The sequence below is a fragment of the Maniola hyperantus genome, chromosome 12 (genome assembly GCF_902806685.2).
Source record: "Maniola hyperantus chromosome 12, iAphHyp1.2, whole genome shotgun sequence".
NCBI classification, from domain to species: domain Eukaryota; kingdom Metazoa; phylum Arthropoda; class Insecta; order Lepidoptera; family Nymphalidae; genus Maniola; species Maniola hyperantus.
The window spans coordinates 7,600,276-7,616,377 of NC_048547.1; the positions used below are offsets into that span (position 1 = coordinate 7,600,276).

General features: G+C 37.9%; 2 protein-coding genes across 3 annotated transcripts; one reads left to right on the forward strand and one right to left on the reverse strand.

The window, feature by feature from the left end:
* Positions 1-751: 751 nt before the first annotated feature.
* Positions 752-3,813, forward strand: Srp19 (signal recognition particle 19). Its single transcript, XM_034973915.2, has 4 exons — positions 752-1,120; positions 1,885-2,062; positions 2,704-2,843; positions 3,695-3,813. The coding sequence occupies exons 1-4, from the start codon at positions 1,065-1,067 to the stop codon at positions 3,765-3,767; spliced, it is 447 nt and encodes a 148-aa protein (XP_034829806.1). The 5' UTR covers positions 752-1,064; the 3' UTR covers positions 3,768-3,813.
* Positions 3,761-6,209, reverse strand: LOC117986952 (uncharacterized). 2 transcript variants are annotated; one of them, XM_069502110.1, is made up of 3 exons: positions 6,025-6,209; positions 5,450-5,551; positions 3,761-5,143 (listed from the first exon to the last, which is right to left on the reverse strand). In XM_069502110.1, the coding sequence occupies exons 1-3, from the start codon at positions 6,083-6,085 to the stop codon at positions 4,161-4,163; spliced, it is 1,146 nt and encodes a 381-aa protein (XP_069358211.1). In that variant the 5' UTR covers positions 6,086-6,209; the 3' UTR covers positions 3,761-4,160. The 2 variants fall into 2 exon arrangements, with proteins under 2 accessions (XP_069358211.1, XP_034829801.2); XM_034973910.2 differs by having other exon boundaries at positions 3,761-5,374; positions 6,025-6,204.
* Positions 6,210-16,102: the final 9,893 nt, after the last annotated feature.

A 16,102-nucleotide genomic window follows, 5' to 3' on the forward strand; every position in this document is an offset into this window, starting at 1 on the left:
GTGGTTTTATGGATTCATTATAAAGAGGAGCACCGAGAAGGCAAAGTGAACGTTTATCAAGTATTTTAATATTAGGTGAAATTTCATTGAATAATTCAGAGGCCAATAGAATTCTTTCTTGCGACAGTTTTTCTGTAAAAAACAATTCGCATTTCGAAAAATTAAGTTCTAAACCAATTTTCCCAAACTGTTGCTTAATATGATTAAGATCTTTTAGAACGTCATCCACGTTGCCCCCAATGGTTCCATCATCAAGATACCATATGTTAAATTTAGATGTTAAATTTGAGATATGGTTATGGATCCCTAAGCTGAACAGGGCCGGACCTAAAGGATCCCCCTGCTGAACGCCTACAGAAGACTTAATATCGCTATCTCCAAAGAATAATTTAGAAGCAGAGCTGTAACATTGCCAAACATATGGGTAAATTTCAGGAAGTTGCGTTGAGACTTCTGTCAGCAAAGTTGCCCTGTCCAAAGAATTAAAAGCATTCTTTACTTGTTTTCACATAAAAAACGTTTAACACAAATATTGTTGATCGGTTAATAAAAATATTGACTATTCAACAATGGTAATTGTCAAGTAATTCATCGTTACGTCGTGCTATCGCTATCTCACACGCGATTACACAGTACTTTAGTCTGGCTTTTTTACTCAGTCTACGATCTGACGATCTGTGACTAAAATCGTACTTTTGACACCATAGAGAAAGTAACATAGGTAAAGGTAGGTGTTTGGCTGACGTTTGACAGTTGACTGGTTGACAGTTGATAAAAAGTTAAAATGGCGCGTGAGGAGTTAAATTTTATTTTCTACTGAAAAATCAATTTTAATTAATTGAACAACGCAATAATTCAATTTTTTCAGTTTATTTAGCGACATTTTGTAGGATTTATTATGCCCTATTTATTTCTGGTATTTACCTAACACTATATCATAGAGTAAAATAATATAAACTGAAAATATTCTGCTCGTAAGCACGAAATCTAAGGTTATAACAGCTGGCTTCATCTTTTTATTTTTGTTTGAAAGCCATTTAAGTGCGTTTTAATATTAATCCACAATGGCAACGATGATTACTTCTTGGAGTCCAGATAAGAAGCATAGTGACGTTGAAAGGTAGGTAGATTTATTTCATATACTATATCCATATACCTTATGTGGATACTAAACCATAATTTTATTATTATAATTACAAAATAGTTTCAGTCTTACCACAAAAATTTAAACAAGCGATATAATGTCATTCGGAGTTTAGCCTTCATGGACATGACTCACGCGATAGTTTAAACACTAAAATATATAAGTAAAATAACATTAAAGCACTTCAATTTAATATCATATAATATACAATATGTACATATTTAAAAATTAAAGTTTATCTGTTATTATTCACCTAATTTAGTTGAAATGTAGCAAGCAGTTGTTAGGACTTGTGTGATTCTGACATACATGACTAGTAACATAGACATACAATAAGTTGTACGTGAGTTGCAAGGTAGCACATGCCAGGCAGGTGCGTGCAGGTCATTGAGGCATAAAATCACTGCTTACCCTAATTGAAATAGCTCAATGCTCATTTGTTATGATCTGTGAGTAAATAGGCAACTACCTTACTAATACCTACCCTGGTTTTAAACCCTGTGCATGGCACTGATGCCAGGCATTAGCTGTTAGTAGTATCCTAAAATATAATCTCTATGTACTATCAAAATAAAAAAATTGTGAGCTTCTTGTGAGATACTTCATAGGACATGATTTTTGTTGAAAAAAGGTATATTTGATGCAATGCCTAAAATAATTTTATAAGTATGTAATATAGGCATGAAGTATAATAAGTTATGGTTGAGGAAATAATAATTTTACTAATTATTTTATTCTAGATGGATTTGCATATATCCAGCTTACCTGAACAATAAGAAGACATTGGCACAGGGGCGGCGGCTACCTAAAGAGATATGTGTAGAAAATCCTACTCACCAAGAAATTAGAGATGTATTATTTTCAACTGGCTTACGTATTGGAGTTGAAAATAAACTCTATCCACGTGAGCAGAGTAAGGTAAATAAACTTATATAACTCAGTATTGAAGCAGTTATAGCCTAGTAAGTTAAGATATCACCCTCCTTGAGAAGAGGAAGTGGGTTTGGAGTTTGATTCAGAGCACGAGTCTGTTTTAAGTAATTCATCAACATCATACGGAAACCTGCATGCCCGAGAGTTCTCCATGATGTTTTCTCCATTGTTTTATATACATTAAATTTAAATCACCCCTAAAAGGTGAAGGTTACCAATATTATTGCACTGTAGTTAATGGAACAAATATAAAAATTTCAACTGGATGACCAAGTTCCCTATATTGGCTGAAAAAATAGCTGGTAATCTTTAAACAGTTGAACAAATCATCAGACATAGTTAAAAACCATCTCAATTAAACAGATTTTCAAATTAACAAAAGTGCATTCGAATTGGTCCATCCATTTGAGGGCTACATTGCGATGCTACAGAGAGGCACACAGATACACAAGTACCTAGATACACATATTAGACCTATTAAGACCCCTCTTTTTGTATCAGGGGTTAAAAATAGTATGGAAATTTAGGTGTGAACAATTGAACATGGTACAAAAATAAAGTGCTTTTTTTTACAAAATTAATATGTGGTAATGTAAAATAAACGGAAATTGTTGTTTGTATTCTAGGAAATGTTACATAGAGGCCGAATCCGTGTTGAGATAAAGAATGACGATGGTTCACCTGTTAAGGAGGAATATCCAAATAGAGAATCTGTCATGAAATTCATTGTTGAATCTATTCCCAAGTTGAAAACTCGTCAGAACAGGTATGAAAGCCAATTAAAGCTATTTATATAAAAACTAGATGATGCTTACCACTTTGTCTGCTTGGATTTAATTTACTTGGAACTTTTTGATTTTGGATAAAAAGTAGCTCTATGCCCATATCCAGGATGCGAGCTATCTATGTACCAAATAGGTAATGCCCGGGATTTCATTCATGTGGATTTAGGTTTTTTAAGATTCCTGTGGGTATTATTTGATTTTCCAGGACAAAAAGTAGCCTATGTCCTTCGCTAGGATGTAAGCTATCTTTGTACCAAATTTCGTCAAAATCGGTTTAACAGATTGACCGTGAAAAGCTAGCAGTCTCAGACAGGTAGACAGACATACAGACACTTTCTCATTTATAATTTTAGTACGGAATATAATATATTATATTATAAGATAATAATCAATACTAATGTTATAAATTCGGAAGTGTTTCTGTGTATCTGCCTGTTACGATTTTGACGAAAAGTACAGAGATAGCTTGCATCCTGGAGATGAACAAAGCCTATTTTTCAACCGAGAAAGTCAAAGTGAGGGGATGAACAAAGCTTATTTTTCAACCGAGAAAGTCAAAGAGTTCCCGAAAAAGTTGCTTTGACGAAGTCACAATATCATCTAGTATACAGTATGCGGCAGAAAGTAATGTACATCAGCCTTTAGCATGACATTTCGACTTTGTTGAGCGTTGTCTTATCACTCATATCTATATGACGTTTTGTCGACGACAGATCTACAAATCTGCTATCTCCTTCTAAAGGTCGATGTACATTACTTTGTGGTACCGCGTAGGTACTGTAATATATTATGTTAGTCTTTATTTGATGCTAATTTAGAATTGTTGTTGTAGACCTGCGGATCAACAGCCTCAAGCGGTTCAGCCAGGTAGCAATAAAGCCAAGGGAAAGAAAGGACGCAGATAAATTGTTTATTCTTATAATTTTACAAGTAATAAAATTTTTGTTAATATATTTGTTTTTATACTTATAACTCTATAGGTAATTAACAAATTCATAATAGAGAGAAAGCCAGCGCGTGCCAAGCCTCCGTTATTTTAGAAAAGCTGAAAGTTTCTCGGTGTATTGTCCCCAACACTGGGAGGCACGTTTGCTTTGATCATGGTGGCTTTAAAATTGTGGTAAAATTAGTCTTAATACTTTGACATAAGATTTTTTACACCTTTATTACCTGTTATGTCCCAAAGCCACAATGATCCAAACAAATGTTCATCTCTGTGTTGGGGACAATATGCAGAGAAACTTTCAGCTTTTATGAAATAACGAAGGTCTGGCACGAGCTGGCTCTTAGTCCATAACCTAAGTATGGATTTGGATAGCTTTTTCAGTCAGTCTGTTAGCACCATTGACATCTTTTGCAACACTGTATCCATCGAAAATCATAACAACTTTACCCACTGGATAAGTTGAATTTGGTAAAATATGTTTTGGTGCTATTGCTTCATTTGCTTTACCAACTTCTTGATTTTCTGAGGTAAATGGGCCACTTCTGTGAGGGAATTGTTTATCACTGGCGCTATTTTTTGCGACGCTTTCTTTACTAATTTCGGCGTTTCGTATTGTCGTGCCTTTTTCTTGGGAGTCAAATCCTCGTAATCTTGAATCAAGTTCTGGTACAGATAGTGAGCTTTCTGCTTCGTCTCTTCGAATTTTGTATTCAATTTTTCTTTCGTGTTCAGGTAGGTTTCTTGTAACGTCTTCAAAGGTTTCACTTCTCGGTAACGTGGATTCTTCTTCGACGGTTCCTCTATCGAGCTCAGTATCTCGGGGCTCGATTCCGAGTCTTCGTAATCGTTCACTGGATCTATCGCGACCTGCATCGTTTCGTGAATAACTATCGGTATGTTCTTCATAATTTTCTGTATAGGGCCCAGCCTCTTCTCCGGTATCATGTTCATTATTTCCATTATTCCTGGTGATATATCCTTCAGAGCTCCCGTTAAATGGGGTGCTGCCTCTCTGACCGAATCCACTATCGTTTCTCCAAACGCTAGTGGAATTTCTTGTAAGTAGTAGGGGTAGGTTCTTATTCCGTCCGATACGGCGGACGTTATCATCGATAGTAGTAAAGGTCTGCGTGGTGGTAGCAATGGTAGAGGTGACAGTCGTTTTCTGGATCTCAGTGGAAACAGCCGAGGCAGAAGCGATTGTCTCCTCCTGCGGATGGAATGTGGAGTCTGAATTGGATTTTCGTTTGCAGGTACAAACAACGTCTCTCTCATTGGCAGTAACGAGATCTCCCTTAAATTTATTTTCTCTAGGTTCGTAGGTTTCGCTCGACTCTGTAATGAGAATGTTATCAACAAGCAACCTAATATTTTTAAGTAGGGGAATGTATTTCTGTATAATTCCGTCATTGTGTTTAGTTTCCCTTTTTTTGTTAATTTTTTTTCGTTTATATCTTAATTTTTGTATGGTTTTAAATTTCTTTGGTTTTGTAGGAGATGCTATTTGAAAAGTTTGTCGGTATTGCAGTGGTGAAGTTTTCTTTCCTTTAATTGGTATGGCAGTACCTGCAATTATATATTTTTAGTTATTTTTAACATTTTTAACCTAGGAGGTTCTGTTAGGTAGGTATAGATAGCCACCTGCTAAAGTGTAGAGCCGTGATGATCGGTGGGTAGAATGCTGGGTGGCTTGCTCTTCAGCCGCTATGATGTCGTTCAGCGAAACCGATTTGGCGTCGATATCTGCAATAAGAAAATAAAACATTATAAATGTTCTTTCATAATAGGGAATGAAATTTTTTGTCGATGTTAGGTACCTACTCTATAACTCCCGTCAAATCTTCTGAACCGATTTCGACTTATTCTTTTTTACAAAGGTTGTAAAAGCAAAAGAACTGACAAAGAACTAACCTGACAGAGTGACAGGTTGGTCTTAGATCTTATGAATAGTTTTTGAGGCCAATTGCGATCATTGTACCTAACAGATTAATAGAAAGTAGACTAATAACCCATATCATTTCGTCCATGAATTAACCATCATATAACATAACATACCTAGTCATTTTGTTCTGCAGGCGATGTTTTTAGAATTTATCTTTTATGGAAACTATCGCCTGTAAGCTGTAACAAATCGGTTCCACCCTGTAGATATTATGTGGAACATGGAACTATGTATGTATCCACTCAAAAAGTTTAATAAGTAGGTAAGTACTTACAAGATAATATTACAAGAACACAGCAACTAATATTATAAACGTAACAAAGTCGCATTTCCATTTTCAATCATTTTTACGTGCAAATTAATTAGTCACCGCCACTGTATAGGAAGTTCATGTGTTTAATAAATCGAATTTGTTCATTAAATGCATCGCTGTAATGTTATTCAGCGAAATCACTTACGAAGCAGATTTTAGCACGTTTTCGTTTGCTCGAAAACCTGAGAAAACGCGGATATGAAGAGCAAGGGATACCTAAAGGTGCAAACACACGTTGAGAGTTGAGACGCGACAAAGGCGACCAGAATTAAGGTCCTCGCACACTACACAGACTCGACACTGACTTCGTTGAATCCGCGCTGCCCACATGCTCCGCGTCTTCAATGCGCTTATGGCGGTACCTGCGGGTACGAAACCTTAAAAGGAACCTATATTTCGGGGTTGTACCTTCCTACTCGGTCGGTTTTGATCAACCTTAGTGCAGTTGGATAAGAAGTTTAGATGATAAATATTAGGTAGGTTAGTATAGTTCGCGACAGGTCGAGATGGCAATCGGGGTATGAGACAGGGGGACGCCCCGCACACATGCACGTCACCCGCGCTATCCCGCACCCGGTTAGTCCTGTCGCGTGCTATAGGTACCTATGCTGAATGTAAACTGCGAAAATCCAAATAAGAATTATTGGTGATTAGGTATAGTTTTTAAATATGTAGCTGAGATTAAGTAAGTATGTTTCTGTGTTTTAAGCAGATTCCAAGTGGAAATCTGAATTTTAATTGTATTGTCACGTACCTAGCTAATTTGTTATTGATAACGGAGCCGCGTGAACCGGACTGAGGCGGATGCAAAGTTCAATAAATATGCTAATGTTGGCTTTTCTGAAGGATTTCCGAGGATTTTCGTTTCCTTATATTATCTGTAAGGTACGCGAAAGTGGAAATTAATTTTTGAATTACCTTTCCATTTTATTAAATCTTTTTTCAAAACAAATTGATATAGGCTGCTAACTTTTAACAAAAGGTTTTTGTAAGTACTTATTTATTAAAACTTAACGTAGGACTCGCATATTTTAAAAGTAAGACGGTTCTTTTCTTAGAACAAGTACCTACCTACGTAAGTATAAAAGGGGGTGTGCAAACTAATATACTTACTATACTATTTTTACTAGATGATGCCCGCGACTTCGTTTGCGTGGATTTAGGTCTTTAAAAATCCTGCGGGAACTCTTTGTTTTCCGGAATCAAAAGTAGCCTATGCCCTTCCCCGGGATGCAAGCTATCTCTGTCTGTACCAAATTTCATCGAAATCGGTTAAACGGATGAGCCGTGAAAAGCTAGCAGACAGACAGACAGACACACTTTCGCATTTATAATACTAATATTATAAATGCGAAAGTGTTGCATAACTACTTCCATACTAATATGGAAGTATGGATTCAGATACAAGTTAGCCCTTGACTGCAATCTCACTTGGTGATAAGTGATGATGCAATCTAAGAGATGGTAGCGGGCTAACCTGGAAGCAGTGGCGTGCAGCTCATAGAGGCATAAACGCACTGCTTACCCTCATTGTAATAAATCAATGTTTATTTTTCATTATAACCGGCTGTAAAATAAGTTCATACCTAAATGCATACCCTGGCTTGAACTCCTGTGCACGCCACTGCCTGGAAGGGGTATGGCAGTTTTTATAAAACCCATACCCGTTTGGTTTCTACACCGCATCGTACCGGAACGCTAAATCGCTTGACGGCACGACTTTGCAGGTAGGGTGGTAGCTAGCCACGGCCGAAGCCTCCCACCAAACCAGACCAGAAATTTAGAATTATAAAATTCCAATAAACCTCTGCCAGGAATTGAACCCGGTAGGTACCTCCCATTAATAAGACCACTGCGCCAGGGAGGCCGTCATTGATTGATGTATTACCTATAATAAGTATATTTAGTGGCTGAACCAAGTCATTATAGAAACTAAATGCTTGACTATGCTGGCCCGGCAAACAAAGGATGGGAGGAGATCGTGCTAAGGTTCGCTGTAAACCGAAACGTTGGACGTTGGAGTGGTTGGACGCACTAGGCACATGAGTAGATGTGCCCTTACGTATCGCTGGATGTTATGCCCCAATAAAATACCTACAAAACTTGGAAGAAACGAATAGCGTCAACCGACTCAGTAGGTAAGATCTGTCGCTGAGTCGGCTAATAATAATGATGATGATGATGAATTTTCTAAGGATATTTAGACCCATTGTGCAAAGTCAGCACGGTGGACTGTGGCCTGATTCCTTCTTATTCTGAGAGGAGACCCTTGCCTTGCCTTATATTGAGCCGAGGCGCGTCGATTATGTCTGTAATGTAGACCCTTGCTAAAAAGAAAAAGATTTGAAAATTTCAATGGGATCTTTAAAACCTAAATTCATACAAAGTCCTGAGAAAAAGCCTAGTACCTAAGTATATATTATAGACATAGTTGTTATTATGTGGACATAGTAATTATTATTATGCGGGTGTGCGGGGCGTTCCCTCCCCGATTGCCATCTCAACCTGTCGCGTACCTATACTATAGGTAGAATACGAATAAATTCACAAAGAAAAATCTCAAGAAAGTATATGTTCTGCAAAAAAATACTTTCTGGTGATCCTAAGCAGTCGGTTTTCGAATGAATTTTACATTACGTTACCTAGAAGCAGACACTTCTCTCAATTGTGTTTTGCATGCAGAAGCTTTTCTAGAGCGTAGATATATACCTACCTAATCTAACTAGAGTGTCTGCCTATTGAAAAAATCTATCTAACATAGGCGTAATTACCTACATACTACGTACCTAATCATCATCATCAACCCATCGTCGGATAATTACTAAACACGAGTCTTGTCTCTAAATGAAAAGGGTTTGGTTATAGTCCACTACGCTGGCCACCTGGCCACCAGGCCATCCGCACCTGCGGATACATACACGACATATAGAACAGCAGCTATCTAAGGAGAACTCTCAGGCATGCAGGTTTCCTCACGATGTTTTCTTTCACCAAAGTAAGCAAGTGAAAGGTGCGTGCCAGGATTGAACTCCGGACTCCCCGAATAGAAGGCCGGTGTTTAATCATTAGGCTATCACTGCTACGTGGGTAAGGTAGGTTCAGCAAGAAAGCTAGGTTTGCACCCGCCAGGACAAGCGACTATGGACGGGACTATGGACCTAACTTTGTTGCTGACTGTACCTAATATAAAATAAAATCTGGATCTACGCGAGAAAAATTGAAAAATTCTGTATTTTTCTGTATTCTGTATTTTAATTTTAATTAAAATGTCTTAAACCTGATTAAAAAAATCGCAATGTACTTATTGCAAATAAAACATCTGACTGACGCTAGAGGTCAACGTAGGTTGCGGTCCCGTGGGGTCAATGCCGCGTCGCAGGCGGGGCATTGACTCCAAGTTTTGCAAGCTTTACATTACGGGTTTGAAAAATACTAAATCACTAAAGTACAAGTAACTGCAAGTAAGGCAAATGGTTCTTGGTATTAGATTGTGTTTAGGTTGTAGCGTTAAGTTTTTGCTAGCGGAGTTTTTCTGGATAAATGGCACATAGGATGAGGAACCCAGGGCCCTACGGGTTGAAAAAATTGCGTAGGTACTTACCTATCCCAAGTCAGTACTACTGAGTTCAGTCTTGGGCTGCATAGTCACTTACCATCAGCTACACAGTACAAGTTCTTAGGTAAGTAGGTACTTATTATTATCAAAAGCAAAAAAAAAAAGAAAAGTACTGATGTATTGCGACTAAAAATATTCCGATACAACACAGGATACATTAAATTCGAAGGCCGCCCCACGGGAGTTTTATTCATGTAACGAGTTTTATCGATAGGAAAGAAATTTGATTTTGCTAGTAAGATTTGATTCAGATATCACTAGTAATTACCTGCCCTATGTTAACTGAAAAAGAGAATGATATTTTCTTGATTAAACAAAGGTGGAATCATCATCATCAGTTATTATTTATTTATTTCACATCTAATAATTGGAACGACAGTGCCACTTCACTAACTAGAATCTAGTTAGTAAAGTGGCACTGTCGTTACTACATCTAGTTACTAGATGATCAATAGTAAATTTCAATACAAACACAAAAACAAAAGACACAAAACACAAAACGATAAAACCGATAAAACGATTAAAGGATTTTGAATGTACGCTTAAACATTGAAATGATGATGACCAAGCTATCGCCAGCTCACTACAGAGCACAGGTCTCCTCTCAGAGTGATAAGGGTTTTGGCTATAGTCTACCACGCTGGCCATGTGTGGATTGGTAGAAGGTGGAATATTGTTAAAATATTTTTAGGTAGATAATTACTTACCTACTTGTTATAGGTTGTAGGTATAGGCAACAGAAATACACACTGTGAAAATTTCAACACTAGCTATTACCGTATTACGGTTCATGAGATACCCGCCCGCCCGCTGACAGACAGACGGTTGGATAGCGGAGGCTTAGTAATAGGGTCCCGTTGGCATCCTTAGGGGTACGGACCCCTAAAAACAGCATTGTATAGGTATAAAACATGGATGGATGGATGGGTTTGGATTTTTCTATCCGTCTACGAAATTACATATTAAATGTGTCTCGTAACAATCAATATAGCTTAATAGGGATTAGTTAAAGCTTCAACATTACAATGTAAAATCGGTAATTCAGCACTGCATTAATTAACTATTCGTTGAACATCATTAATTTTAATGGCAAATAATCCGGTAGTCTTTTTATGTCGACCATTTTGACATACTGTTGAAATGGAGTAACAGCCAGCGCGTGCCAGATATTCGGTATTTTATAAAAGCTGAAAGTTTATCTGCAAATTGTCTCCAACTCTGCCTGAACGGTATTGAGCTTCGTCTCGGCTCCACTCCACTTTTAAATGCACACCAGGTCTGCGCTTTATAATACCTAAGACCTTTTGGATTTCAGAGCCCGGAGCGTAGATATAGGTAAACTTTCAAGTCGTTAGTATGGACGGGAAAGGAGCGGAAAAATTGATTTGATATCTCCATACATACAGTGACAGTTTTAAAGTTACACTAAAGTAGTTACGAGTAAAGCCTCAGTTTACGGTTCCTATAATACCGTTGTATTATAAAATAACACAACGATGAGGTTGAGCCATTTGACAGTTTCCAATTGCAACATATAGCTAAAGCTGACTTATTTGATATCAATACCGCATAGTCCATCTCTTCACAAAGAACATGAGATGACTACCTACATGCAAGATCGCCACAAGTCCTTACTTATCAGTTCGCTGTAGCGTAAGATGGGACTTCGGAGAAACTTGCTGTCCCGTGAACTCAGTGGATAGTCTGTCATACGAACCGTGTCGTGTTTCTGAAACATAGGTACCTATACCTAACTTACCTAACTACTACCACGACATCTCTACCGTCTGTGTTATAAATAATACGATCGGGGACGGAACATCCCGCACAGCCCCCGCGCTAGCCCGGTGCGGGCGAGCGTGGGTGACGTGCAGGTGTCCCCCGAGCGACCGATTTGTCGATGACAAGTCATTGTTGTAGAAGCTCTGAAAGACCTCAATGACCTTAGCAAAATCAAAATAATAATAATAATAAGTAGATCAATTATGATTAAATTATTATCTAAGTAAGTACGGTACATCTGATAGGATTGGATCGCGGTAGAATGTAGATGAGCGAAATCGTACCGTACCGTATAAATATCCCATCCACGGTTTACAACAAACTAACAACATTACACTACATTCAGCAAAAGCCGTTATTGTTGCCCATATCTGCTGTTCACTACACGGAGCGACGCGATGTTTCCGCCAGCACGAACACACCGGCGCGCGACGACGTGTCCATTGTTTGCTAAGCCCCTTGCATAGCAGCATAGGTACATAGATCTGTACTCTGTAGTACTTTCAGTTCTATTGAATGGTCACACACAATCACTGGTCTGTGCGTTGCCCGTTGGCCCAAGGCGGTCGGCGAATCGTACTTGTATGCGAATATTTATATACCTACCAGGATATTTATACATTTTATACCTGGAGTGGCTGGATGAGGAAGGCTGAGGACCGGGTGTGGTGGCGCTCTTTAGGGAAGGCCTATGTCCAACAGTGGACGTCCACAGGCTGATGATGATGATGATGATGATGATGACCTGGAGACATTTTTCATCCCGAATTTTATACATTTCCTATTGCTGTTTTGGAATTATATAGAACACTTAGATAAAATAAGAATTAAAAAATATTTTATACATTGCCTGAATGGTTTAGGTATTCTATGGAATGTTTAGGTATTCTATACAATTACAGAGTATACAGATTGCCGGTAACATATTATACATATAAGAAATAAAAGAGAAATAATAGATAGGTACCTAATATTATGTATTGTGAAATGAATCTTTGAAAAGAGCAACTGCCGAGTTTTTAACCGACTTCAAAAAAAAGGAGGAGGTTCTCAATTCGTCGGAATCTTTTTTTTTTTTTTTTTTTTATGTATGTTCCCCGATAACTCGAAAACGCCTAAACCGATTTTGAAAATTATTTTTTTGTTTGAAAGGGTATACTTCAAAGTTGGTCCCATTTCAATTTGGTGAAGATCTGATGAACATCTTCGAAGATAGATACTGGAACTCCTCAACGGATAAGAGTAAATTGCTCGCGATCAGTGTAATAGCTTAGTAAACAGTAGACTTTTAACCAGTCATAGCATAATTCCATGGGGCCACTAAAAATTGTGAAATAAAATTTTTTTACAAAAAAAATTAAAACCGACTTCGTTACACAAACACTAAAAATTGAAAAATAATTTAATTTATTACCGAATATATTATGTATACAAGAGTTAATATAGTTCCATAATAATATTTTTTGGGGTCGGTGCCAATGAGGTTCCATTGTGGAGTCCCATAAAAATATGAAGTCTAGACGATTCGCGCAGCTAAAGCCCAAGGCTAAAGCTAATTGGCACCGGCACCAAAAAGTATTATTATGGAACTATAGCAATTCTTGTATACATAATATATTCGGTAATAAATTAAATTATTTTTCAATTTTTAGTGTTTGTGTAACGAAGTCGGTTTTAATTTTTTTTGTAAAAAATTTTTTGCTGCTTCTTCTCGGTAGGCATGGCATTTCGAACAGTGGTAGACAAATTTGACGATTCGAAAGTAGTTTTGAAAAAACCTTTCATCTATTAGTTTTTCTATTTCCAAGCCTTTGGGACAGTGGATAGTCTTTCAAATTCCTTTCCAACTGGTAATCCGTTAAGTTACTGAGGTGACTATTGTTTGACATTTGAAAGGTATTTCGCGTTGTAGGTAATTTGATGTTTCGATAAATAATAAAACATAAGCATTAAAACAAAGAAGTAATTTCAGGGACGATCCGTCGTTAAAATTTTACGATCGTCCAATATCGAAGGATAAAACCTTTAATCGGAGATATGAGTTTGTGTGGATTTCGCAGGAAATTTTGTGGCTCGGATAGATTGAGATAAAATAAACGGCCTTCGTATAAACAAGGAAGTCATAACTATAAACTGACGGAAGTTCTCCCCGAAGATAATATCTAACCACCTAAATATTCCTCTTATTTTATTTTATTTCTATATTGTTAAGCTCGTGTAGTGGGTATCTAATCTATACGCGTGCGTAGCATGTATGTGGTGCAAGTTTGGCGAATGTGTGGTGCGTGTGTGGCGCATGTGTGGTGTACGTGTGGAGCGTATGTAGCGCGTGCATGCATGCGTGAGCAGAGCGTGAGCGGGGCGTGTATGGTGCTTGTGTGGCCTTGAGTGGAGCCGGTGTGGTCCGTGAGTAGTGCGCGCATGCATGCTGGTGTGGTGTGGAGCGTGTTTGGGGCGTATGTGGAGCGTGTATGGCGTGTGTGTGTGAAGCGAGTGTTGCGTGTGTATGGTACAAGTGTGATGTTGTGAGGTGCGTTTGTAGCACGTGTGTGGAGTGTGTATGGGGCGTGTGTGGCGTTTGTATGGCGTGTGTGGTGGTGTGTGGTGTCTGGTTGTTTTATATACAGCGATGCTGCTTATTAGTTTCAGTACCTAACCTAGATGGGTTGGCATTTGACATGGTTACTACTTACTGACACTCACCCTTATAATCTATGTTAGCTTGCATGGCATGCTTCATCTAAGAGTACTGCCATCTAGCATCGGTGAGATAGCACTTAGCAGTGAAGCAACTTATTTAACCTGGAATTTTACAAAATCTCAGAAACTACCACCAGCTCTCGGGGTCAGCTTATCTAAATATATCTCTATCATTTTGAAGATTGTTTACGTACCTACCTACTGACATCGTAGGAACCTAATTTGTATTCACATAACATTCAACCGAATTTAGCCAATCAATGTTTTAGTCTGTAATCCGTAAAGGCAACTTCATGTATTCCTTTGCCATTAAGGAAACGTGGAAAATTAACAAAAGGGTGGGGACCGCAAGCTGCATGCGAATGATGATTATTAAGTAGGTAAATTAACTAAGTATCTACTCCAAAGTCAAATATCTTTCGATTTGACTCATTAGACTCGAGCCCTTTTGAACGTTAAAATAATAATATTTTTCTTGTTTCTTACCCAATTTCAATCATTTCAATATTTATGTCGCGGGAAGCCATAAATATGAAAATGGTTCAGAAACGATGAAAGTGGTTCTGTACATTGATAATTCTACTATAGACCAAAACTGTCAAGACACGTTTGCGAAAGTTAATAGGTACTTATAAGTGTATTTTGACGCAATTAAATTTAAACTTCTACTTAATGTCGTCATAATTATACCGTACAAGCTACCTATTAATAAATGAGTCCCGTCATGACCACGACTAATGCAACTGAGTCGAAATATCGGCAGTTAAAAATCGAAAGTTGGTGATGATGATGTTGAGGAATAATTGGCGGCGGTCCCGTTTCGTGTCTCTTAAGAGCAGTCCTACGCCTGCTCTCTCTCCGGTCGTCTCGGATTGTCGTTTCATCGGGCTATGAGTGTGAGATAATACCTAGAGAGTGCAACTGTGCTTGTAGACATATTTTGTGCTACACTATACCTAATATCTTCCGCTCAGATGGCTAATCATCCCTGTAATGACTGGCCGCTCTGGCCAAACTGCGGGAGGACATTATTGTTATTACTCGATAGATGCGTCGATAGATTTCATCTTCCATGGGATGAAATCTATCTCTGTACCGAATTACTTACGTTAAAATCGGCTGACAGTGGGCCGTGAAAAAGTAACGGACAGATAGACACACTTTAGCGTTTATAATATTATTGAATCAAAAACAATGAACAGAAACAATATAAAAAATGAAAATTCATCATTATTATTGTCCATTGTAGCATTAGAATGTCATTGATTGTAGCTAATGAGTTTTATAACTGTGTAACAGTGTACATAAAACAAGCATGTTTGCAATTATGTGCAAACTACAAATGCCTACCTACAATTTTAATTAGACTGATCGCGCACTTCTCATTGTACTAACACGTTGTCACGAGGCCGAACGTGTTATTCTTTTTATGAAATTAGTGCCACCTTGGCAAAAAAATACACGAATATATAAAACTACACAACTCCAGAATCCTGTTTTCTTAAAAAGGGTCAACCTGTATTATCTACCTTTATCTAGTTTGCGGTAGGCAGGTACATATTACACTCGTGCTCCATGTAACACTTCAGTCCAGTCTTTCTAGCTGACAAGTAATACAATATAATATCTAATACTAGATTAGGTTTACCCGTGGATTTACGTTTTTAAAAACTCCGTGGGGACGTGGGGACTCTTCGATTTCCCAAGACAAAATGTAGCCTATGTGCGTCACCGGGATGTACGCTAGCTCTGTACCTTTTATCAAAATCGGTTAAACGGATGGACCGTGAAAAGCTAGCAGACAGACAGATACACTTTTGGATTTATAATAATAATTAGTATGTACCTATGGATTGCCCGCGACTTCATACACGTGGATTTACGTTTTAAAAATTCCGTGGGGACTCTTCGATTTTCTAAGACTTTTTCTAAATGTGGCAG

What these genes read in the sequence shown, in the direction of transcription:
- Srp19 (XM_034973915.2), top strand. Translation starts at nt 1,065, where the DNA reads ATGGCAACGATGATTACTTCTTGGAGTCCAGATAAGAAGCATAGTGAC. An exon ending in AAGCATAGTGACGTTGAAAG is followed by an intron (nt 1,121 to 1,884) that starts GTAGGTAGATTT and finishes ATTTTATTCTAG; the next exon opens with ATGGATTTGCATATATCCAG. An exon ending in ATCCACGTGAGCAGAGTAAG is followed by an intron (nt 2,063 to 2,703) that starts GTAAATAAACTT and finishes TTTGTATTCTAG; the next exon opens with GAAATGTTACATAGAGGCCG.
- LOC117986952 (XM_034973910.2), bottom strand. Translation starts at nt 6,085, where the DNA reads ATGGAAATGCGACTTTGTTACGTTTATAATATTAGTTGCTGTGTTCTT. An exon ending in TGTTCTTGTAATATTATCTT is followed by an intron (nt 5,552 to 6,024) that starts GTAAGTACTTAC and finishes TTCTTATTGCAG; the next exon opens with ATATCGACGCCAAATCGGTT. An exon ending in ACGGCTCTACACTTTAGCAG is followed by an intron (nt 5,375 to 5,449) that starts GTGGCTATCTAT and finishes ATATAATTGCAG; the next exon opens with GTACTGCCATACCAATTAAA.